At 41.9% G+C, this 24,562-nt stretch overlaps 1 protein-coding gene across 3 annotated transcripts in view; it reads right to left on the bottom strand.

Moving 5' to 3' along the window:
* Positions 1–24,562, bottom strand: part of ROBO1 (roundabout guidance receptor 1) — a 602,488-nt gene that overhangs the window by 8,377 nt on the left and 569,549 nt on the right. For all 3 annotated transcript variants that reach the window (XM_084843506.1, XM_084843507.1, XM_084843508.1), the window contains 4 exons: positions 22,939–23,083; positions 22,537–22,782; positions 19,184–19,593; positions 17,023–17,175 (listed from right to left, as the gene is read on the bottom strand). In XM_084843506.1, coding sequence (XP_084699632.1) covers positions 17,023–17,175; positions 19,184–19,593; positions 22,537–22,782; positions 22,939–23,083 — 954 coding nt within the window. The remainder of the gene's footprint in view (positions 1–17,022; positions 17,176–19,183; positions 19,594–22,536; positions 22,783–22,938; positions 23,084–24,562) is intronic.

Raw genomic sequence — 24,562 nt, 5'->3', positions numbered from 1 at the left:
CTCTAATTCATCCAACCCAGCATTTCTCATGATGTACACTGCATATAAGTTAAATAAGCAGGGTGACAATATGCAGCCTTGTCGTACTCCTTTCCCAATTTGGAACCACTCGGTTGTTCCATGTCTGGTTCTGACTGTTGCTTCTTGACCCTCGTACAGGTTTCTCAGGAGACAGGTAAGGTGGTCTGGTACTCCCATCACTTTCAGAATTTGCCACAGTTTGTTGTGATCCACACAATCAAAGGCTTTAGTGTAGTCAATGAAGCAGAAATAGACATTTTTCTGTAATTCTCTTGCTTTCTCCATGATGCAGCGAATGTTGGCGATTTGATCTCTAGTTCCTCTGCCTCTTCGAAACCCAGCTTGTACTTCCGGTAGTTCTCGGTTCGCATACTGCTGAAGCCTAGCTTGTAGGATTTTGAGCATCACCTTGCTGGCATGTGAAATGAGCGCAATTGTGCGGTAGTTTGAACATTCTTTGGCGTTGCCCTTCTTTGGAATTGGAATGTAAACTGACCTTTTCCAGTCTTGCGGCCATTGTTGAGTGTTCCAAATTTGTTGGCATATTGAATGCAGCACTTTAACAGCATCATCTTTTAGGATCTTAAATAGCTCAGCTGGAATACTGTCATTTCTGCTAGCTTTGTTTTTACTAATGCTTCCTAAGGCCCACTTGACTTCACTCTCTAGGATGTCCAGCTCAAGTTCAGTGACCGCACTATCATGGCTATCAGGGACATTCAGATCTTTCCTGTATAGTTCTTCTGTGTATTCTTGACACCTCTTCTGAATCTCACCTGCTTCTGTTAGGTCCCTGCCTTCTTGGTCCTTTATCATGCCTGTCTTTGCACAAAATGTTCCCTTGAGATCTCCAGTTTTCTTGAAGAGATCTCTAGTCTTTCCCATTCTGTTGTTTTCCTCGATTTTTTTGCATTGTTCATTTAAGAAGGCCTTCTTGTCTCTCCTTGCTATTCTCTGGAACTCTACATTCAGTTGGATCTATCTTCCCCTTTCTCCCTTGCTTTTCGCTTCCCTTCTTTCCTCAGCTACTTGTAAAGCCTCATCAGACAGCCACTTGGCTTTCTTGCATTTCTTTTTCTTTGGGATGGATTTCGTTGCTGCCTCCTGAACAATGTTACGGACCTCCGTCCATAGTTCCTCAGGCACTCTGTCTATCAGGTCTAATCCCTGAAATCTATTCCTCACCTCCACTGCATATTCATAAGGGATATGATTTAGGTCATACCTGAATGGTTTAGTGGCTTTCCCTACGTTCTTCAATTTAAGCCGAAATTTTGCAAGAAGCAGCTCATGATCTGAGCCACAGTCAGCTCCAGGTCTTGTTTTTACTGACTGTATGGAGCTTCTCCATCTTTGGCTGCAAAGTACATAATCAATCTGATTTCGATATTGACCATCCGGTGATGTCCATGTGTAGAGTCGTCTCTTGTGCTGTTGGAAATGAGTGTTTGCTATGATCAGCGTGTTGTCTTGGCAAAACTCTATTAGCTTTTGTCCTGCTTCATTTTGTACACCAAGGCCATGCCTGCCTGTTATCCCGGTGATTTCTTGACTTCCTACTTTAGCATTCCAATCCCCTATGATGAAGAGGACATCTTTTTTTGGTGTTAGTTCTAGAAGGTGTTGTAGGTCTTCACAGAACCGATCAACCTCAGCTTCTTTGGCATCAGTGGTTGGGGCATAGACTTGAATTACTGTGATGTTGAATGGTTTGCCTTGGATTCATACTGAGATAATTCTATCATTTTTAAGATTGTACCCCAGTACGGCTTTTCCCACCCTTTTGTTGACTATGAGTGCTACTCCATTTCTTCTCAGGGATTCTTGCCCACAATAATAGATATGATGGTCACCTGAATTAAATTCGCCCATGCCTGTCCATTTTAGTTTGCTGATTCCCAAGATGTCGATGTTCAATCTTGCCATCTCATGTTTGACCACCTCCAGCTTACCTTGATTCATTGATCTGACATTCCAGGTTCCTAAACAATATTGTTCTTTACAGCATCGGATTTTCTTTTCACCACCAGACACATCCACAACTGAGTGTCCTTTCAGCTTTGGCCCAGCCGCTTCACTCTTTCTAGCGCTACTTGGAAATACCCTCTGCTCTTCCCCAGTAGTATATTGGACACCTTCTGACCTGAGGGGCTCATCTTCCGGCATCATCTCTTTTAGCCTTGTGATACGTTCCATGGGGTTTTCTTGGCAGGAATACTGGAGTGGGTTGCCATTTCCTTCTCCAGTGGACCACATTTTGTCAGAACTCTCTGCCATGACCTGTCCGTCTTGGGTGGCCCTGCACGGCATAGCTTATGGCTTCACTGAGTTACGCAAGCCCCTTCGCCACAAGAAGGCAGTGATCCATGAAGGGGCATATATATCATATTAGCACATATCATATTAGCACATAAATCATATTTTAATAATTATGTCATTGTAGGAAATATGGTATTATGGACCAAGTGATTTCTCCATACAAATCTTGCATTGCAAGAGCTATCATCTCCATAGGTGCGACTGTAGGTGTGAATTGCATATTCAGCCAAAAAATTAAATATAGTATTAGGATAAGTTCAAGCCAACAAAAATGACACTTAAGAATGCTCAGGAAATGAAAAGTGGAGCACTGAAGCTCCAAGGGACCTAATAATAATAATTCTTCATGCTATTTCTTTGTTCCTTCATTAATAATTAACATCTCTGAAATAAAAAAGAAAGCTAGTAACAGCATGCACCAGTAACATAAAGTAAAGAAAGCTTTCAAAAGCACGCTAGTAAGATCCAAGACTGCTTTGCACTGAAAGGACTGGAAGTTGAGGACAATATACATCAAGGAAGCAGACTGGGAGCAAGCAGGGTCTTTGAGAGGCGTGCTTGTAATGCATTCATCCATGTGCTTGTAATGCATTCATCCCAAGTGCATCTATTGCACAATGAGGTAGAGTGAAATTTTAAAATACATGCTTCTGCAATTTGTAATAAATATATCCCAAAAAGGAAATGAGAATTCTTTCAAAATCTCAGAGCAGCTGTGCCTTCCAGTTAATGGGTCTATCAGGTATTTTCTTTCAGCCAACATGTACAATGGGAAAATAGAGCCAGTGGGAACAAATGCACTAATTCAAATGAAAAGAACTTGGATATAGTTGGCCATACATGTATCCAGAAATGTAAGATGGGCCAAACAAATAACAGGTGACTAATCTAATGAGATTGTGGCAAATTATCTACAGCACTAGTGGCTGTAGAGTTTTGCTGCTTTGGAAAGAACAGTTATCTATTTTATTTTAAACAAAAAATAAAGTTTATTACATAGTTGATGAAAGAAAATTAAATTGCCTTTCTTCTATAAGAGACATAGTACAATGCAACATATGTTGGATCAGCGCTTCCCAAACCCTCAAAAATGGAAATTCTCCACTGCTTATTCTCACACTGTATCTGAACATACTTCATCATATTGCCTAATTTTTCATGACAAACACACACACTGAGCCACATGGGTCCACATAATTGCCTTATGTGTGTGACTATTGCAACCATGTGAGCAAAGCCAATCGCACTGGCCTTTCCCACCCTAGTGACACTCAGCTTAGCATGGGCATGTGAAGTATACCTGTTATTTTATTCCAATGTAATCATGTTCTAACAATTTGGCAACATTACAGCCATCCTTCCTTGTGAAGGCAGAAATAAATGTAAAATCAGGCCAACTTGACAGGCAACAGCATCAATATAGAAGCCTCTTGAAATCTGAAATGCCATTTGTGTAGCAGTTGCTCATTGCAGTAAATTGTTCATATGCAGTGATCCAACTGCAGCTTCACAGCTTGCTTCTGAACCAATACATTCTTCCTGGCAGTTTTTGGCACATGCAATTTCAATTGGTCTCAAATAGTGGCAATTTCATATGAAGTGGACCCCACTATATTTGAAGATATGGATGGATTAACAGTCACAGGAGCAGAAACATATACTGGGCACTTTCTGTGGAAACTATTGATATAGGCCTGTCTTATAGAAATAACTGCCAACAACTGAGAATGCCAAGAGTGAGACTGGCCCTATGTGCTGACCCATTCCTACCATTTGAACACCTATTAGTGTATAGCCGCAGCTGCTGTCCTTGTACCTTCTGGCCTTTCCAGTCTACCTACTGTGATATAATGATGCTGTGCATGCACACACACAATAGCCATTGATTAGAAATTGATAGAATATGTTCAAAAAATGTTGCACTGCTATAAAGTCAAGGGCAGCAACACCAGCAGCGCATGTTGATGGTCATGGCTGAAAATTAAAACTGACAGTGAGAGCACATAAGATCAAACAATTTAAATCTTTTAATTCCTGCTGAAAGGGGTTAAGTTGCCCTACTTATAGATTTTTAAAAACAATATTGCAGACTTTTTTAAACAATAAAAATAAGTAACTGACACTACTAACTGTAGGCTCAGTTAGAGCTTAGAGAATAATTATTTTTATTATATAAGTAACATTTGAACACCTTAGCTAGAATCCAAAGTGTTGTTAGGAAATTGGTCTTTTACTGGGAAGTTGGGCCTTAGAAGTGGGTTGTTTCCCTTCCTAAGCTTTTCCAACTTAAAATTTTACCCATCACAACCACAATTTTGTTTATTATTTAAATTAGGGTTTTTGGAGAAACAGAAAGATGGGAAAGAGAGAGAGGGAGAGATTTGAGCATTATCAAATGCGAAACTACAGAGTTCCTTCTAGTAATTTTCAGAGGAGTAGCTGTGTTAGTGCACCAAAAACAAAGGGTCTTGTGACACTCTAGTCCACAAAAGCTTATGCCATAATACATTTGTTAGTCCTTAAGGTGCTAGAAGACTCTTTGTTGTGTTTACTTTTAATAATTATGTAGAAGAGGGAATTTTAGCATTTGTTCTTCTCTCCCTTATGCAGTAATTTACCTGTCCCAAATCCATCTTTTATACAATTTTAAAAGGTAAAATTCCCTCTTTTATGCAACTCAAAAAGGATATTGTAGAGTTGGAAAAAGTGCAGGAAAGGGCAACTAAAATGATCAAGGGGCTGGAGCATCTCTCCTATGAGGGAAAGTTACAACAGCTGGGATTGCTGAGCTTGGAAAAAAGGAGGACAAGGGGAGACATGATAGTGTACAAAATTATGCATGGGGTGGAGAATGTGGATAGGGAGACTTTTTTCTCCCTCTCTCATAATACCAGAACCTGAGGTCATCCCATGAAGCTGAATGGTGGGAGATTCTGGACAGGTAAAAGGAAGTACTTCTTCACACAGCACATAGTTAGACTATGGAATTTGCTACCACAAGATGTAGTGATGGCCACCAACTTGGCTTTAAAAGGGGGTTAGACAAATTCCTGGAGGAGAAGGCTATCAATGGCTACTAGTCCTGATGGCTATATGCTACCTCCAGTATCAGAGGCCTATGTACACCAGTTGCTGAGGAACATGGGCGGGAGGGTGATGATGCACTCGTGTCCTGCTTGTGGGTTTCCTGTCAAAGCTGGTCGGCCACTGTGTGAACAGAATGCTGGACTAGATGGACCCTTGGTCTGATCCAGCATGGCTCTTCTTATGTTCTTGTGTTAACTACTAAAGGAACAAGAGCTCTACCCTTTGTAGCTGACCATACTAGGGGAAGAAATGGAAACACAGACGTGCCCTGTAAATAAATTAAGAGTAGTTCTCATATTGCAGATGAGGGTTAAAGATGGATCCTGAATGTTAAAAGGCTGAAAATTACTGTGGCAAGACACTTAAAGTTCTATAAATCTCAGTGAAATCTGAACTCCCAAACTAGGGCAGCAACCTTTATGTTTAAATGGTATGGTTTAATGAAACTATCATTTTGCTCAGAAATATATTTTAAGGGATACTGTCTATCAAATGCTTAACTGTTTCAGAATTTTGAATATATTTAAAATATCTTAGAGACCATCTGCACTTATTAGACTAATAATAGACAACCAACAACGGAACCACCTGTATGGAGCTCTTCCTACTGACAATGGCTTGCTCATTCATTTTAACAGAGGCAGATGAAGTGCATATTGACCTGTACATGCATATTATGTACTCTTTCAACACACAGATACACCAAAATCACACAGGAACTCAGTGAGAACACCTGAGAGCCCACATAATTCTAGTTCAGGGTATATAATGTTTTTGTAACTCAATGCAATTTTTTAATTCTTCATCCTAAAATGTAACCATGTGTATATTCGAGTGAACAGTGATTAAAATGAATGCTGATGGTGTTTAAAGGGACTCAATGTCAAAACATTTTGTTAAAAATGCAATTTGGTATTTGCCAGTAATGACCGCCACAAAGTGATATGCTCTTTATAGAAAGCTTTATCACAACCTGCAGAGAAGGTAAAGAAACTTTCATTACAGCATATCATTCCTTGCTGAGAGGAATCCTTCAAATAAAAAAAGGAAACTTTTCAGAGGTCAACACTATTTCACCCCTGCGGTATTTATTTAACAGCTCAAATCACAGAGAAAATCCAGAATCAATCTGCCTCGTCTGCTGCAAACTGGCACACTTAGTTATTAAAAAAAGAAAATGGAGGCCTCCATGGTGAGAAATAAAAAATAAATCACAGAGTGACATCAAACCAATATATGGAACTCAGAGGTAACTAGAAAAGGTCAGCTGTGCTCAACTATTTCATTTATGCACGTCTGCATATTGCTGCTGCATTGTTGCCTGCTTAAAGAAAAACAATTAACAGATGCTATTTTATAGCATGTCCTGCAGGGAAAATATTCCATATGTGCCTTTAAAAAAGTGGCTGTAATTTTCCACACCACTCTAAATGAGAGATTATAGGAACCATGGGAAATATAAGGGGCGGAGGGAGGGTAGCAAATCAATCCAACCAGCCAGTTTAAAATTGGAAAAGGAAAATGCAAATACTTATTTAAAATACTTTAAAAGTGATCTCATTTAAAATACATTTTCAGTCTAAGATTAGACCACATGGTAAGTTTTCTGCTAAGCATTGTAATCAGTATATATATTATTTCTAGTTTGTAAGTGCTTCGAATTGCTCTACTACATGTACTTCATTTTACATGTAAAGGCATACAGAAGATCACATTCCCCTTGAACCAGTAGAAATGGTTGCACCCAAGATCCAATAATGTGCTGTAACAGTTTGAACCCTAATATTCTCAGCAGTCCAGTCTCTTTATAAAGTTGTGGACTGCAGTTCTCATAACAGTATATGCCCTTTGCTTCCTTCAGTGCTAAACTGAATGAATTTTAACAAACCATCTTTTGAAGACTATACAGCCATAAATTAATACAAGGAAATCCAAAACCTATAGTTTAGACTCATTTTCTTAATTCAAGTATATAAAATGGGCTAGGCAAGGATGGAAACGGGGAAAGTGCATGTATTTTAGCAATGCTTTTTGTATGTATTAGGCTTTCTAGGAGAAGAGTTAAGATTTTAACTGCTCTAGCTGTTCAGTGATGATTTGGAGTATCTGTAATATATTTTTTGACCTGTGCTGCCTGCAGTAAAAGCATACAGGAATTGGCTGTGACTGTGTTGAAAAATTGAACGGACAAGAAGTGGATCAGATCGTTGTCCTTGAATTTAAGGCCCATTCATCTACAAATGTAAACTTATTTTATACTAGTTTAAGGTGCCAAGGATCCCCCCCCCCCAATCTATGGGATCTGGCATTCTAGATTTACAATTTCATTATTACATTTATAATACCCCCCCACACAATGTATAATAAAAAAATAATTAAACTGTATCATAAAACCAAGAAACATAGGGGCAAAACCAATACCATTCAATAAAACTTGAGGGCAGCATTAAAAATAAAATTGAACAGTGATGTAAAATATTATACAGTATTAAAAGCCTGTTGAAACAGAACTGTCTTTACTGTCTGTCTCACTTCCCTTGGGAAGGAATTCCACAATCAGGGTGTTGCTACTGAAAAGACTCTGTCTTGAGTACCCACCAACCTGGCATTACTAGGTGTTGGGACATATAATAGGGTCTCAAATGATGACCGTAAACTGTGGGCAGGTTCATACGGAAGGAAGCGGTTCTTCAGATATCCTCCTGGCCCCAAATTGTTTAGGGCTTTGTAGGTCAAAAACAGTGCCTGAATTGTGTACTGAAACAAATTGGAAGACAGTAAACTGTAAAAGTTGATCCAAGAATGGTATAATATGGCTGGTCTACAAAGCTCACTCCTGACAAAAGTCAAGCCACTGCATGTTTCCCAAGCTGTAGCTTCTGAACACTTTTCCGAGGACAGTTCCATGTGAAATGTGTTACAGTAATGTAAACAAGAGGTGAGATATGAGTAACTGTGGACAGATCTTCATCCCCAAGAAACGATGCAGCTCGTATACTAGAGGAAGCTGAATAAAGGCACTCCTGTCCTCTGCTGCCATATGAGCTTCCAGGAGCAGTATCAAAACCAAGAGCACATCCAAGCTGCATACTTGATCTTTCAGATATACCCTTTCCAGAACAGGTTGTACCCCCAGTCCCGAGTTAGGTTGTCTACTGATCAACAGGACCTATGTCTTGCCTGGATTGAGGTTCAATTTGTTCAGCCACAACCAGTCTGTCAGTTTATCCAGCCAACCACTTAGGACTTCCACAGCCTCCTTGAAATCAGTTGAAAAGGGAAGATAGATTTGGGTATCATCAGATTAATGACAGCCAACCTCAAAACTCCAAAGGACCCTACAGCCTCCTTGGCATCAAGTGCACAGGGGGGAAATAGGGCCCTAAGGAACCCCCAGATCAGAGGCCAGGAGGTTAAGCAATAGTCTCCAGCACCACCTTCTGGGAACACTCAGCTAAATAGGAATGGAATCACCGTAAAATGGTGCCCCAAAGTCCCTATCAGCCAGACATCCTGGGAAGATACCATGGTAGGTGGTATCAAATGCTGCTGAGAGGTCCAGCTTTTATTTTGTTTTATTTTAATTACTTAATTAAATTTCATTTCTATTAGGGGTGCACGAAAGTCCCTTACCTGTCCTCGAAGCTTTTCGCAGTGGGGGGGAGGCGCTTCGCTGCTCCCCCCGCGAAGTTCAGGCCGGGGGTGGGAGGCTTCCCGCCTCGCCCAGCTGAAATTCAGGCTGGGGAGGAGGCGCCTCACCTCGCCCGGCCGCGAACTAAAAAGTTAAAAAAACAAAAACAAAACGCCCCCGTGATAGGCTACGTGATGATTAATGTAGCCTATCACGGCTAGATCTGCAAAGTCAGCCGTGATAGGCTACGTAAATCGTCACGTAGCCTATCACGGGTGACTTTAAAAAATAAAAAAGCGCGTACGCAAATGGCAGCCCCCATAGGGAGCCGCCATTCACGTTCCTTATTTGGTCGCTGTAGTCTACGTAAATCTTTACGTAGACTAAGGCGAAAATAAGGGCAACGCCAATAGCGTTGCCCTTATTTTCACCGTAGTCTACGTAAAGATTTACGTAGACTACAGCGACCAAATAAGGAACGGGAATGGTGGCTCCCTATGGGGGCCGCCATTATCCGTACGCGCTTTTTTTTTTTTAAAGTCACCCGTGATAGGCTACGTGACGATTTACGTAGCCTATCACGGCTGACTTTGCAAATCTAGCCGTGATAGGCTACGTTAATCGTCACGTAGCCTATCACGGGGGCGTTTTTTTTTTCTTTTATTAGAATGGCGGCGGCGGCAGCCGGTCGAAAGACCGGCTGCCGCTCCCGCCCCGAAGACCCGCCGAACCGCCGGCCGGACCCACCGCCGGGAGGGACATTCGCCAAAGGTAAGTCCTGTCCCGGGGGGGGTGCGGGGGGCGGGGGGGGTGCGGAGAATTTCTCCCCGAAACTTGTTCGGGGGGCCGAACACGTTGGCGCTCGGCCCCCCAAAGTTTCGGGGAGAAATTCTCCGCCAACCCTAATTTCTATACCGCCCGACAGCCAAAGCCATACTGCCCAACAGCTGAAGCATAATCAACAGGCATGCACTTCCCCTGTCCAATTCCTGGTGTAGGCCATCTACCAAGCCTGTTTGTATCCCTAGACCAAGCCGGAAGCTTGAAGCCTGATTGAAAGGGATCCAGATAATTAGCTTCATTGAAGTAGGGACATTGGAGAATTCCGCCACGGACTCCAGTGAGGCTGGATTCTTTAGACTACCCCCCCGCCACCCCCCGAAATGGACCTACCTGGCGGCGCCGGATGCGGCTCCGGGTCATCTTCTGGCTGCTGCTGGGCTGCTGTGGCCGCAAATGATGGCCGTTGTAGTGGCTGCCATTTGCATCCATGCCTTAGGCCATAATAGGCTATGTAAATACTTATGCAGCCTATCACGGCCTAAGGCACGGATGCAAATGGTGGCTGGCGTAGCAGCCGCCATTTGTGTCTGCAGCGTGGCAGCAGCGACTGGAAGCCCGGCTGCGGCCGGGGAGGATTCCGCGGGGGAGGGATGGATCGCCTCCCCCCCAGTGGATGCCCCAGACCGGAACCAGGTAAGCGATCCGCTCACCCCTACATTAAAGGAACCCTGGAATTGGGATGGTACCGCCAGCTCCAAAAAGGCAGATTTGAGACTGGTCATTGGGGTAGTGGAAGCCAATGATGACTTCCCTTTAGAGGGAATGGAACATGTCCCTCTCCCAAGGAAGGATCTATAACATCCACCATGTACTCTACCAGTAATCCACTAGCAACTATAGCCAAGATATATGTGGGTCCAAGAATCATGTGGTTACTAGGCTCTTCCCTTCAAGCAACTTGTCCACATCCTCAGGTAATACATACTGACATTCATCCATCAAACTGGGCAAGCAGTTATCTCAGTCAACTCACTAGAGTCTCTTTCCAATGAGGAGCCTAAATCAGAGTGGATGCAAGCAATTTTATCAAAGCGTCTTGCAAACATGTTCCAGTGAATTTTGACTCATCCTCATTATCTCAGGGACCAGAGTGTAATAGTCCCTTAACCACCTGAAACAACTCTGCTGGATCACACTTTGCTGACAGACTGAGGTGTTCACACAACACATCAGCCTACCATGAGTTATTTCACTGTGAGGCCACAGTGAGATGTGGTATGTGTGCAGCTGCCATTTTGAATATGCAACTCCTGCTTGGGGGCTTGTTGAGTTGTATGAACCTGCAGAGTGTGGATTATGTGTGAGTTAAACAACCTTCACCTGACCCATGCTTGCTAGGTTCGCAGAACACAAGAAGCCCCAAGTTGGGTTGCGTATGTAACCTCGTTGTGGGTTAAATAACCCATGATAGGCTGTGGCATACCTTCTGAACCTGGTCTATGGAAGCAAAGGAGAAAGATTTTTTTGCTGCTCTCACTGCTTTAGAGTAGGCCCTAGAATGGGCCCTAACCTGTGTACAGTCAGGTTCAGCCTGAGATTTTCTCCAACATTGCTCTAGTCTTTTGCTGACGCACTTCATTTCACTAAAGTACTTGGAAAATCAAGATGCTTGTCCTCTGCATCCCACCAAAGGACATTTAAGAGCAATTATGTCAGCTGCCCAGGTTGTTTCCCTGTTCCACAGATCAACAAGGGCTTCAGCAGAATTGCCAGCTCTAGTGGCTCCTTCAAAATCCATCAGTCTCTGCAGGCAGACCCATATAATGGTCCCTCGCCCTCTGCAGAGATTATAAATCCTATTAGGTAATAATCTATCCATGACAACAGAGTACTTTCAAATTCCCCTATCCATAGATCACTCTTCATCCTTACTAGTGGGGGACTTCTTCTCCCCAGCATTGCCACCACATATGGAGGTGCAATCCCACCAATGGAAATTTATAGCAAATGCTTATATTTCAGAGCCTGAGAAACTCTCTGCCCAAGCTGACCCTTTTCTGCTGCCACCAGTTCTGTCAGAATACTTTAAAACATACTAGGAGCTGGTATAAGAGGCTTAGGCATGAGATGGGCACCAACACTAGAAGCAAGATGAACTATTAAACAAGTAATTTATTAAAGGGATATTTTGTACATAAGGGATTACTAATATTATTTTGGGGTTTTCAAAAGACCACTTAGTGACAGTACTAAAGGACTCAAGAGACACTGTTGCTGCTACAAGCCTCTCAGTGACTTCTTTTACCCCAGGCCAAATTCCCTAAACCTCCACCTCAGCCAAATAGCTTCACAACCAGGTCCAGCTCTTGAGTACGGTCTTCTTTGACTTCCTCTGACACAAATCTTGTTGTATTTCTGGCTGCTTGTGCCACTTATCTGGGTTTTAACTGCCTGGTTGTATAATCTTCTTCTGGCAGATCTTAGGGCAGCCTCCTGGCATAACACAACAGGCCTACTCAGATGCATCATTGCAAAGATACAAAGGCCACACAAAGTAAACATTATATAACAACAGTTATATACAGGGCATTTCTTCACACTAGAAAACACCAAGTCACAGGTATGCCCTGCCATATGTGTAGGGCCACCAATTAACTGAGAGAGGCCGACGGCTGGTATGGAAGTCATGAAATCCTGCACCAGATAGACTGGTGGTGAATTTACTCTAGTTTGACTTGAAAATAGGCAAAGTGTACTAGCAGACTACCTGGCTTCAAAATTTCAAATACCAGAAATATCAGAGGGGGTCTACCATGCAAGAATCCAGGATATAACTAATACTGATCTTAACCAGGAAGCCATGAACCATTTTATTGTCCTTCAAATATGCCTGTGTGCACGCAGCAATAGGACTTGAGGAACCACAAGAAATGACAAAGAGGTTATTCCATTGTGAAGTGCGGGAGGGCAAAGTTATTGGTATTTATTGTTACTCATTTGAAATTGAAAGAAAATTCGTTAATATATCATTGTTTGTCTGAATCCTTTAATTTCACACTCAGATCTTTATTTAAACGAACCCGTGGCCCCAGCTGCCATATATGGAACTCCCATCAATTCAGACATACATAGACACAACCCCTCACCCACCCCACAGATGGCTCCTAACTGGCTCCCCCAGCCCCTGCAGGCTTCCTTCCCTCTTGTCCCCCACAGCTCTCTTTACCACCTGCTAGCATACCAGACAGGAGTCCTTTTTTATTTTTCCCAATTTTCTTGATAGATGGGCACACTGCAGAGGAAAGCATTGGCCTACAACCATCCATCTTCATTTCCTAAGAATGTCTCTGAGCCCCAGAGGCATTTATGGAAAATGAAGATGGCAGCAGCTGAAGGCCCTCACTTTGCTATGAATTGACTGCAGCTTCTGGTAAGATCTGTTATTTTTTCCCCAAAGTGGAATGGGCATCAAGAAAGGTATCTGTGGGTGCACTGGTGCCCATAGGCACCATGTTGCCTACCCTGGACTAGAGTGTACTGAGCTAGGTCCTATCTACACGAGCCTTTTACTCCGGGGTGGCTGTGAGTTGAGGTCCCTCGGGCCAGATGACACAGTTGCCGCTTTGTAGCCATCCATGGTTTTCTTCTGGAAAATGTGGATTTCCAAGGAGGTGTTTTGCTGCGATGTTTTTTGTTTGCTATGGGTTTCCTTGCAGTTGCGAACCGTGTGTCCCTTCCCCAAACGAACTTCGCATTTTGCAGTGGGCGTGTTGTAAGGGTGTGTAATGCTTGCGTCATTCTGTGATGCCCCCATCCCTTCGCAGCTGCGCAGTTACATTGGCACACAGAGGCAATTTTTTTTAATTTAATCACGCTTTTGCACATTTTTGCAGCTTCGTATCTTCACAACAGTTGCTTTTGGACTCAGTGCCCGAAGGCCGGGGGAGTCTTGGGGGAGGACCAACTTTGCTCCAGCCACCATTTTGAAGCGACGAGTAGGTACGTACCGCTCACGCTTGTGAGTGCAAACCATCACGAGAATCTCAGGCTGGGGAACTGACAAAGAGATGGCGTGGAAAGGAGGGACCACAGAACACCCACTTTTTACCTAACAGGGGACACAAAGATGCAACAGAACCCCTAAAATACAAAAAAGCCACTGAAGTATCGCACCCCCATGTTCACGGGACTGCACAGCTGCACAACAAAGTATAACGGGAAAAAAAGGGTGCAGCAGAGTCTGTTAGGGAAGCCCGCAGTAAATTGCAAGTGTATCCCAGCAGAAGCTAATTTGAAGCTGGAATGGTGCACAGTTGCAATGATGTGAAGGGTGAAAGTGGTGCTATGTAGACGGGGCCTTAGACAAACCAATGGTCTTGCTCTTCATAAGGCAGCTTCATATGCATTCCCTTTATACTATTCCCTTTCTTGGACTGTCCAGGGTCCCTGTGAGAAGTAAAATCACCTGATCTAGTAGAGGCTTGACTTCCCAGAGGGAATCTATTTTGCTGAACCCCTCTTCTCTCTCTGCTCTATGCCAAAGAATAGTGGTGAGTTTCTGCTTAAATCTAGAAAAGAGGTGGGGAAACAGCAAACCTGTTTGGATGATTGAAAAGCATTCTTTTGTGTGTGTGTGTGTGTGTGTGTGCTAAACTGGAGTCCAGGCTGGGCCCCACCATGTATAAGCAATTGTCTATGATTCAGCATTATGGAAAAACTGAACTGTTTTCAGGGGGATGGAGTGCCCCCTACAATGGATTGGATGATGTCAGGGGTGTCATTGGGGATAGCAGCAGGAGATGCCTTCTGAGGGAATTCCTTCAGGGGGGAGGCTTGGAGCCTAAGGCCTACCCCATGGAGGAACCCCAAGAGACAGATTGGGGTGCTCTGCAGGCTGGATTAGGGCTGCAGGCCAGAGGTTCTGCACCCTTGTATTAGAGAATAACTTTCTTCAGTCTCGTAAAAAACTAAAATAGCTATACTGAAGTATTGCCCATCTATGGATTTTAGAAGGTTCCATTCCCTCCCAACCACTACATGATTTGACTTCAGTTTACTTTTTTACCTAATGCACCAGCTAAAATTAATCTCTAGCTTTGCTAATATAAAGACTGTCATGTTTCTCTTTAGTTTGGCTCTCTGCCTACTGAAGAACCTTTGCGCTTTGCCCAGGGCGAGAGTTACAGCCTGCATTATGATGTCAGAAATGGGGGTCAAGTATTGCTTCTTTGTCCCAGAATTGCAGGTATTATGATACCTGCAATACCTACCAGTGATTAACTCATTTAGTCTGCAATTTCCATTTTGAGTATGGGTCTAAACTGTAGACCTCATGGCTACATCTGGCCTAATTTCTGGATTTTTTTGTTTCTTCCCCTGTCCCATTTTTTGTCCCACCTAGCTTGATGAAGAGTTCTGGAGAACTCGAAAGCTTCCACAATCTTGTGAGGCATTTTGATTAGTCCTAGTAAAGCTATTGCTTAACTGTGGAATTTGGATTCCCCCCCCCCCGCCCCGTGCCCGCCTGTCTGTATTCTAGAGCAGATTAATTAGAACACACTGGTTCAAGGAAAAACATATGTAATTATAATATGTGCTAAATTAAGCACATGCTTGAGGGTACAGAGTATATATGGATGAGGTTTGTCAGACCAGCTGCGGTTTTAAACTACAGTGCTATGCAGTCTAGTTTGGCATAAAAACTTTTAACACAACATTGTCACCAAATGCAACTCACTGTTATTTATTTCTACTGTAAACAACAACAACAACAACATAGAGCTCCTGACAAGATTTCTTTTCTGGTATTCTAGCACAGATGGTTTCATATGAAGGTTTGATGATTAGTCATTTTTTAATGTATGAGCTCTCACATAAAACTAATAAAACCTGTTAAGACATCTATAAATTCTTACAAATGGCTGTAACAGGAGTTCCATAAATATACACTTCCTGGTATAGTTTTAGGATTTATATCATGTATTCTCCCTTCACACACAAAAATGAATGAACAAAAAAAAAACAAATAAACAAGCATGCAGAAAACTGCTTTAATAACCTCTTGAAATCAGATAATATTCTGATAGTTCAGTTTCAGTGACAAAGGAAGCCTGGGCAGAAGCCAAGAGGCCCAGGTGCATTGTGTCATGCCAGTATTTAATGTAGTCTAATATCAGATAGATGTTAGAGAGAAAATACTCAGAATAAAGTACAGATAATAGCATGGACAACCACTCATTGCAAAATTACTTTTGCTCATCATGCTGTGCGCTTTGTATTAGATTTTTCTGTCAAGTGGCAGGAATCACGGGGAGAAGTGGCTTGAAAACCCCTTCTTGTAACCCTGGATAAGTATCTATAATATTAGGCTTTCATATGATAATGGCAAATGATGCCCCTCTTTGAAAAATTTCTGACTGGTAATGAAAGTCCTAATCAGATTGTTGTTGTTGAGAACCAGGAGGTGGGGAAATGATGCCTCTGCAGCCACCCCCACCCAGTTTAGTGAATTCAGAAAACTTGACAAGATGGGTAAGTCTTTGGGAATATATCTTACATGAATTTCCAACAAAGCCCTTTGGTTGTTTTATGAAACTGAAAGGTGGTGGTTTAATAAAAGCTGGCCCTCCTGAGGCATTTTCATTAAAGGCTCTCTCTAGACAACATCACAATGTTTGCATTATCCCTCTATACTCCCGAGAGAATACAAGCATTACCTTTTCAGCAGGAGTCGATATTGTGTGTGAAGGCATGAGAGGAGATGATTAGATTTTGCCTTTTGGTGCACAAAGTAACCGCGTGGAACAATACTATGGTTAGGATTAAAATTCAACGATTTTGCTTCCTGCTATTTGAATGCTAAATTGTTTCTGTGATGGGAAAAATGACATTATGGAGGATTTATTTTAATGAAGATTTTAATCTCATGCATGCATTATTTTCACTGTTGTACCCATTTGCAGTGCCTGCTCTCAAACACAGTGATAGTTCCTAGCTGATTAGGGTATTACAGAAAACAAATGCACTTTTTATGGAAGCATGTCCAGGAGAATTCAGGACAGACTGAAAACAATGTGCTATGTTGAATTGTATCGCATCAGGAAACACCAGCCCCTTAGTATAAGCTTAGCAGAAATATTGTATACACACTAGAAGGGTGTACACCTCAAGATAGTGCTTACCATCTGTGTAGACTTCTCTGCGCAGGTGTCCTTGCTGGTGCTTTTGCTTTTTGGCAGGTCGGACCTTCTGAATTACAGCAGCACTCATGTTGCTGTCCGTAGAGACAGGGCTGGTGGGTCTCGGGCAATGTGAGGCATGATAATGTCTACGGCCTGGAAAGAAAGAGGTACACAGACTTACTTCAATTTGTTGTTACTTATTTTCTTTTACTTTCTCATCTTTCCATTCTGTAGATAAAAATATTGTTATATAATTAAAATTACTAACATTACTTAGGTTTAATGTTTCGTTAGTTGAAAAAAACAAACCAAGACAATATTAACTGGGAACTGCTCCAGAGCAAGACGCATCTAGATTCGCAGAAATTGTGCAAGATCACCCGGACATTTCAGCATTCAAGCGATGAGCTGAAAATAAGAAGCAGCCATTGTGATGCAACTTAAAAAAGGTAAAGGTGTCCCCAACCAGTCGTGTCCAACTCTAGGGGGTGGTGCTCATCTCCATTTCTAAGCCGAAAAGCCAGCGCTGTCCGAAGACGCTTCCGTGGTCATGTGGCTGGCATGACTGAACACCGAGGTGCACGGAACGCTGCTACCTTTCCCGCCAAAGCGGTACCTATTTATCTACTTGCAATTTCTTGCTTTCCAACTGCTATAAAGATGTATCTTTAGTGGATGGGAATTCAGGTTTTCATATATTTTGCTATTAGGGATTTTCACAATAGTAAAATCTTGTAAGTTAAGATGTTACTCTTTAGTAATTACTCTACTACAACGGTCTCCAACATTTTTGAGCACATTTGGAATTTTGAAAAAGTCTCCTGGGCAGCTCCATAAATAGGCTTCTGTAGGGGGGTGGGGAGCCAATCACAAAACATGGAGCAAGCACCCCCTTCTCTCTCTGTGTATGCACATGAATGTGCACGCTGTGTGTGTGCTTCTCTCTCTGGCTCCACTTCTTTTTCTGGCCCTTTTTTTCACTCTCTCTTCCTCCCCCACCACCACCCTCCCCCCACCAATGAATGAAGCAATTTTTCCATTCAGTTGCATAGATCAAGGAGATGATAGCCTGCTAAAAATTGGCTGGTGGGTGCAGGGGGAGGGGGAGGGGGAGAAAAGCCAAGGACCTGTTGTCCCAAGGGTCCATGGTGGAAGGTGGGCTTCTATACCTCCTCCAACCCTCTCTCTACAAGGAGGACATTCCCCCCTCCCTAATCAAGTGAGTGGAGAAATCATTCCATTCACTTGAATAGGAGCGAAAAGCTCCTCTGCAGAAAATCAGCTGGAGGGGAGGCAAAGTCCATCCCCTCCAAGGACAGTGGGGTGTGGGCTTTGCTGCCCCTCTAGCCAATTTTTGACAGGGCACCTTCCCCCCCCCCACACACACACACACTTATGCAAATGAATGGAGAAATTGCTCCATTCATCTGCAGTGGGGGGAAATAGCTTGGCAGGTGCCTCAGCCTGACCTTGCATTGGGGACCTCAGTATTATTTCTTTATGGAGCAAAGTTAGAAGGGAGGGAGAAAATATGTATATGGACCATGTTCTTCCTTGCTGTACTCCTTCTTTTGTCTTCTTCCCATGACATTATTGTTTTGTTTTTTATTGTTTCCATGGTGTGTTAGTATATTTTGGTGTCTCATGTTAACTTTTGTTCATTGGAGCCTAGTTAATACTTTACTGAACACATATTTTAAGTTTCAATAAAAATACAGTTGGTTGTTCTTTGTTTTTTAATGGTGCACTGGGAAAAAGTTGAGAAGCACACAAATCTGTTTTCCTGGGCTGGAATGCCAAGGGACTGTTTAAACGTAGTTACCTCTGCCCGGCTTGTGTGGCTAGCTTGGGTAGGAAAAATCACATATGCATGTGTGTACTTTTAAAAAGTCTTCATTTGAGTTGGAAATGAGGCACAATTAAAATAAGGACAAAAACATGGTGGGTTAGCGGCAACATGTATCTCTTGATTGTAAGTGGTTATATGTTAAAGGAGATTTTTTTTAAAAAAGTCTTTACGTTAGATATGCCATTTTAGTGTGTACACAGGATTTACAGATGCACAGTCCAGGAGTAATTGTCACTAAGGACATTTTATAGCTTGTCATAAATTTAATGGAAATCCCTGACCAAATATATGATGACCATCAACAAACCTCACCTCCCACAGCATCCTGCATTTGACGCCTTGCTACTTTAAGACCAGCATATTCCGCTGCTGCTGCAACAGCCTGTGCAAAATCCGCATCTGTAAAAAAGGATCCATCTGAGGAGCTAACACTAGACCGTCCACTTGAAATGTTGTCATCTTCTGAGGCTGAACCCCATCCATTGATCATGGAACCTGTCACAGAACTCTCCAGATCTCCCACACTTGAGGCAGGGGTCTGCTCAAGGCCACGCAAAAGAAGCCTTCTATTTTGCATCTTGGCAACTTCTAGGTCCACTTCATCCTCTTCCTCTTCCGGTGCATCAGTATCCATGTCTGATACAAGAGGTCCCGAAATGTAACCATAGGTATGTGGTGGAGAAATAGGCCTTGGAGGTGGAGGAGGACTCACAGGTTGACGCCTGTGAGCAAATAAATAGTTAAAAATTGTTATATAATAAAAATATATTTATAAATATCTTTATTATTTGATATTTTACTTTTGAACTTTTTTATAACTGGAAATGGTTGACAACAATACAAAGGAGAAAAGTAATTCACCTTCCTTAATTACTGATGTGGATCTTAAAAACTGATATAGAAAATACTATGCTGAATTCAACATTTTCAAAATCTGAGTGTGGTTTATCAAATATCTACTCCTATAATTTAACAATTGAAGGACAACGATATTTTGCTAGCATTGTTCCAAAGAAAAAATAATTATATTGGAGAAGGACCAAGTAGTTATTGCCTTTAAGAATAGTGTTAGACAAACTAAGTGTTTGCCTCCAATTCATCTGTGCCACTCAAGAGTTGAAGGTGAATGCTCAAACTCTCAATGGGATTCTCAGTGTGGCTTTAATGCCTGAAGGGCACAATGCCAGCTTTCTCCTATCTGTTAGCCTTCTCCATCCCCTAAGGAAAAAGAAGGCTCATCTTGGTGAAGAGGGAGAGGGTAACAGTCAGGGAGGACTACAGTTAGGATGGGAGAACTAGCAATTTTGGAGCTCACCTAAATTCTCTGAAAATCTCTTGGAAGCTTGGCATGGCTCGCTCCTGTTTTAGCTTTTGACCTCTTTTTCAGCTTGCTTGAATGGGAAAAGTGTACATCTCTTTGCGTATTTTTTTTAAAGTGTGCACTTTCCCCCCATTGACTGAAGTGTGAAAATGCATATTTTTCAAAAAGTGCACATTGTTTTTTAAAAAATATGAATTTTTGAATATAATCACAAATTAAGGAATCTGCGGATATTTCTAGAAAAATGCATTCCTGCTTGTGTTCGGAATTGCGAACTGGGCATATTTGCATGATTTGCGAAAAGAAACAACATTCGTGTGCGTCCCTAGATTACAGATCCTCCTAGTTAGACCACTGTAATATACTGTATGTGAAGCTGCCCTTAAAGACAGGTTGGAAAATTGCAGCTGGTTCAAAAATCACTAGGATTCTAAATAATGCAGCCAGTTGGGAGCATATGTCTCCTGTTCTGAAAGAACTGAACTGTCTGCCTGTGCATTTCTGAGCCAAGTTCGAGATGTTGGTGCTGACTTGGTTTGTCCTGCTTGGTTTGGAAGTCAGGTATCTTAAAGATTGACTATGCTCACATGAAACTACCTGGATATGATGATCTTGTACTAAGGCCCATCTCTAGGTACCTCCACCATCAGAGAAGGTGGACTGTGACCAAGGAGAAGGCTTTTCCAGTGGTGGCAGTCCAGTTATGAAACTCACTCCCTAAAGAAGCATACCTGATGCCTATACTTAAGATGCCAGGAAAAATGTTTTTATTTTCTTCAGAGGTGGTGGTGGGGCAGGAGGATTTGCAATGTCATTCAGAGTGTATTTTTCCACTGAAGGAAAGGCTCACTGTTCTTGTCCTGTCATTGCTGGATCCCTCCTCTACCTGCTACACACTCCTCCTTCCCCAGGGAGTGGCCTTTTTGTACTGGAGGAGGGAGAGGGGTAGCAAGTTGAGAAGATCAAGTTGGGTGCACACAGAATCAGGCAGGTGCTGTGCCAGCCTCAAGTCTGCTTGCTATTATTTTACCAATGGTGCTCTGATACTGCTTCAAATGTTCACTGCATCCCTAACTAAGAACATAAGAGGAGCCTTGGTGGATGAAGGTCTGTCTTGTCCAGGACCTTGTTTCCCATCATGGTCAATTAGATGCTTCCAGGAAGACCACAACCAGGGCATGAGGTCAACAGCCTTTCCGTTCTGTTGCTTCCCAGCAAATGGTATTCAGAGGCATACTGCCTAGAAATCCAGATGTTCAATATAGCCATTACGACCAATATCCAATTTGCTAGTGATTTAGCCAACAATTATACACTCCAGTATCTGTAAAAAATATGCATTTGATCTGAAAAGTCATATAATTATCTTTGAAAACCATATTTTTTATATTTGTATTATGGTTTATCAAGTGTCTGACTTTATCTGTCTTGGCTAGACATATATCTTTTGAGTAAAAAAAACCACAAACTTCTTCCAATTGTGAATGTAGGAATGACACTGCTGGACAAAAGATCCATCTAGTCCAGAACCAGAAGTCCAGCAGCAAGGCATGACTTTAAAAGCACCATAATGACACACAAATATAGCTTGTGTGTATGTCTTCTAGCCCAATGTGTAAGAAGTTAAATAATTTTTTATGTCTTAGTTATTTATTAACACTTTATTGCACTTCTCATCTGAAACAAATCCTGAAGCGTTTTACAAAAGAATAAAAACAAACAAAAGCTACACACACACACACACACACTACTATCATGATGCAAGTACGAAGATATCTCATGACTGAGGGAATGCCAAAGTAAACAGATACGTTTTCAATAAGCACCTATAACATGGCAGTGTTGAGGCCTGATGTACCTCAGAGGGGAGACAATACTATAGGGTGGGCACCACTGCAGAGACTGATGCTGCAAAATGGAAATTCGTAGGCTGTGGCACGGACAACAGGCCTCACCTGAAGATCATAGTGGTCTTGGTGGTTGCTATAGGGGGAGATGTTCCTTCAAGTAACCTGGTCTTGAGCTGTATACTAATGCCAACACCATAAACCTAGCTCGGTAGCAGACTGGCAACCAATGTAGATCCTTTAGTACAGATGTAATACGTATGCAGGAAGCTACCCTGCTTCCTGTATACCTACCTGCTGCATTCTGCATTTCCTGCAGCTTCCAAACCAACCTTAAGGGCAGCACCACATAGGGTGCATTATAGTAATCTAATATTGAGGTTACCAATACATGGATCACAGCGGCCACACTATCCCTGTCCAGGAATGGGTGCAGAATTTGTTTCTGAACTTTATTACTGAATAAAATTACTTCTGAATGTATTTTGTTAACGTACCTTCGATCTTGTGGGTGTTGCAAGTGGCCTATTTCCTCCTGGCAATCTTGTAGCATAGGCTGGAGTTCTTCTTGGGGGGAAGGAGTTAATGTGGCAGTAGACTGATGGCTGTAGGACACTGCTGCTGGAGATGAGGCTGCTCCTCGAACTGGTGGTGTGGGGCCTCGTTCATCTTCTTCCTCTAGTTCATCCTGCTGTAGATACATTCTTGCTGGTGGTATTGGACATGGGATTTCCTGGTCATAGCTAAGAATTAATTTAGGAATATAAAAATAGAACACATTCACATATGTTTGGGTTTAATTCTTTCTTCTTTCTCGAATCCTTTCATTCAGTTAATTAAGCGAACTTAGACCATTGGGTTGGCAAAATATTTACTTATGAATCATTCTTTTATCTTACCTTTCATTTACAGATAAACTGTATTCTTCACTATTACTATGGGGAGGAGGATGTACAGGGGGAGGTGGAAGTAGGTCTGTCCAGTTCATACCAGCCTGCTTTGACGCCTTAGGGGTTCTAGCACCTTTCTTGTGCCCTTGACTCCCTATGAAGAAATATATTTATTTCATTATACCATAGCCCCTGGAATAAATTTTTGATTACTCCTTTAAGGTACAATCTTCTAAGAGATTTAACCATATGACTAGGTGTTGATTGGATGAGTATTCATTCACATGCTTAGGTCACTCAGAAAGAACATTCAGTATTTCAGACAAAGCTTATGACAAATTTTGACTTCTGCTGAACTTAGTAAGATTCTGAATATTTAAAATGACACAGAAACGGACAACATACATAACTTAAGAATAGTTTTTTCAATCCAATATGTATTTTATATATATTTTGCTGTAGTGCATTTTAACAAAGAAATATGCAAACACAGAGACAGACACACACAGAGTGCTAATAACTTGGAATAATAAATGGCTAAAACACATTAAAGTCATAAATGAACTTTACAAGCAATATAATTAAAGCAATTTTCCTACAGTTATTAATTGCACTATAGATTATCATCTAAAACAAATGAGCTGTAGATATATTCTCCAAAGTATCTTTCTGTTATTTAATTACTGGAGCCTAATACACAATATGATAGAGATACAATCTACTAAAGTTCCACTGTTGCATTAAGTCAATGAATATACGTAATTTGTACTTGTCCACTGAAATGTTTTAGGCACAATGAAATTACTAAATTTATTCCAAATGGCAGGTGCAGTTGAAAATAATTACTGGAAGAACTAAAATAACCCACAATAAAAGCAGCAGAAGGTATGGCATAAATGCTTTCAGCTACTCTTCATGGAAAATTATGGTTTACAGTAGAATGGTACAAGTTTTAGCCATCTGAGCAGCTTTGGAAAAAAGACCAATTATTTCAGGTACGGTTGCATTTGGAGTGGAAATTTGACATGAGATGTAATCAGAACCAGCACTTGAGAGACACACTGCTGGTTTGTATACTTCTAGGCATGCTTAATTATTTCCAATTCCAACAGCGGAGAATGTTTTAAAAGCCTGACTAGTTGAAACATTTTATACAGGTTTATTTATTCACTTATTTTATTCGACGATTTTAGTCTGCTCTTCAGCCAGAGCAGCTTACAAATATCAATAATAAAACAGTCCATGCCTTTAGGTTTATAATCTAAAGGAATTGGGAGGGAGGGAGGAGGAATAAAGCAAACTCAAGCACCAGTTATCCTAATGCATGTACCTAAGTGCTTCTGAGGTTGCACTGGGCCGCTTTTCCAATCTCTCACAGTACATTGAGTGTCATTTCTGGGAATGGCTTTTACTACAGTACAAGGCTGTGGTAGGAAGAGGGCTCTCCAGACCTGAAAGCCACATTGGGTTTCTGTTGGGGTGGTGGGGGCTGTACGTGTGTGCACGCACCTGCATTCACCTACAACACACACGCTACTCACACTGTGTTTGTCTTGTAGACATTCTAATACTAAAAAAACTTTCAGTTTAAGATAGGGGTGGGCAACTAGTGCTGCATTTCCTTGGAGGCAAT

Source organism: Heloderma suspectum, chromosome 3, assembly GCF_057233095.1.
Source record: "Heloderma suspectum isolate Gila_16-S chromosome 3, 16-S_ref, whole genome shotgun sequence".
Taxonomy (NCBI): domain Eukaryota; kingdom Metazoa; phylum Chordata; class Lepidosauria; order Squamata; family Helodermatidae; genus Heloderma; species Heloderma suspectum.
The sequence above is the reverse complement of the archived record's forward strand: the minus strand, read 5'-3'. Positions and strand labels throughout refer to the sequence as shown.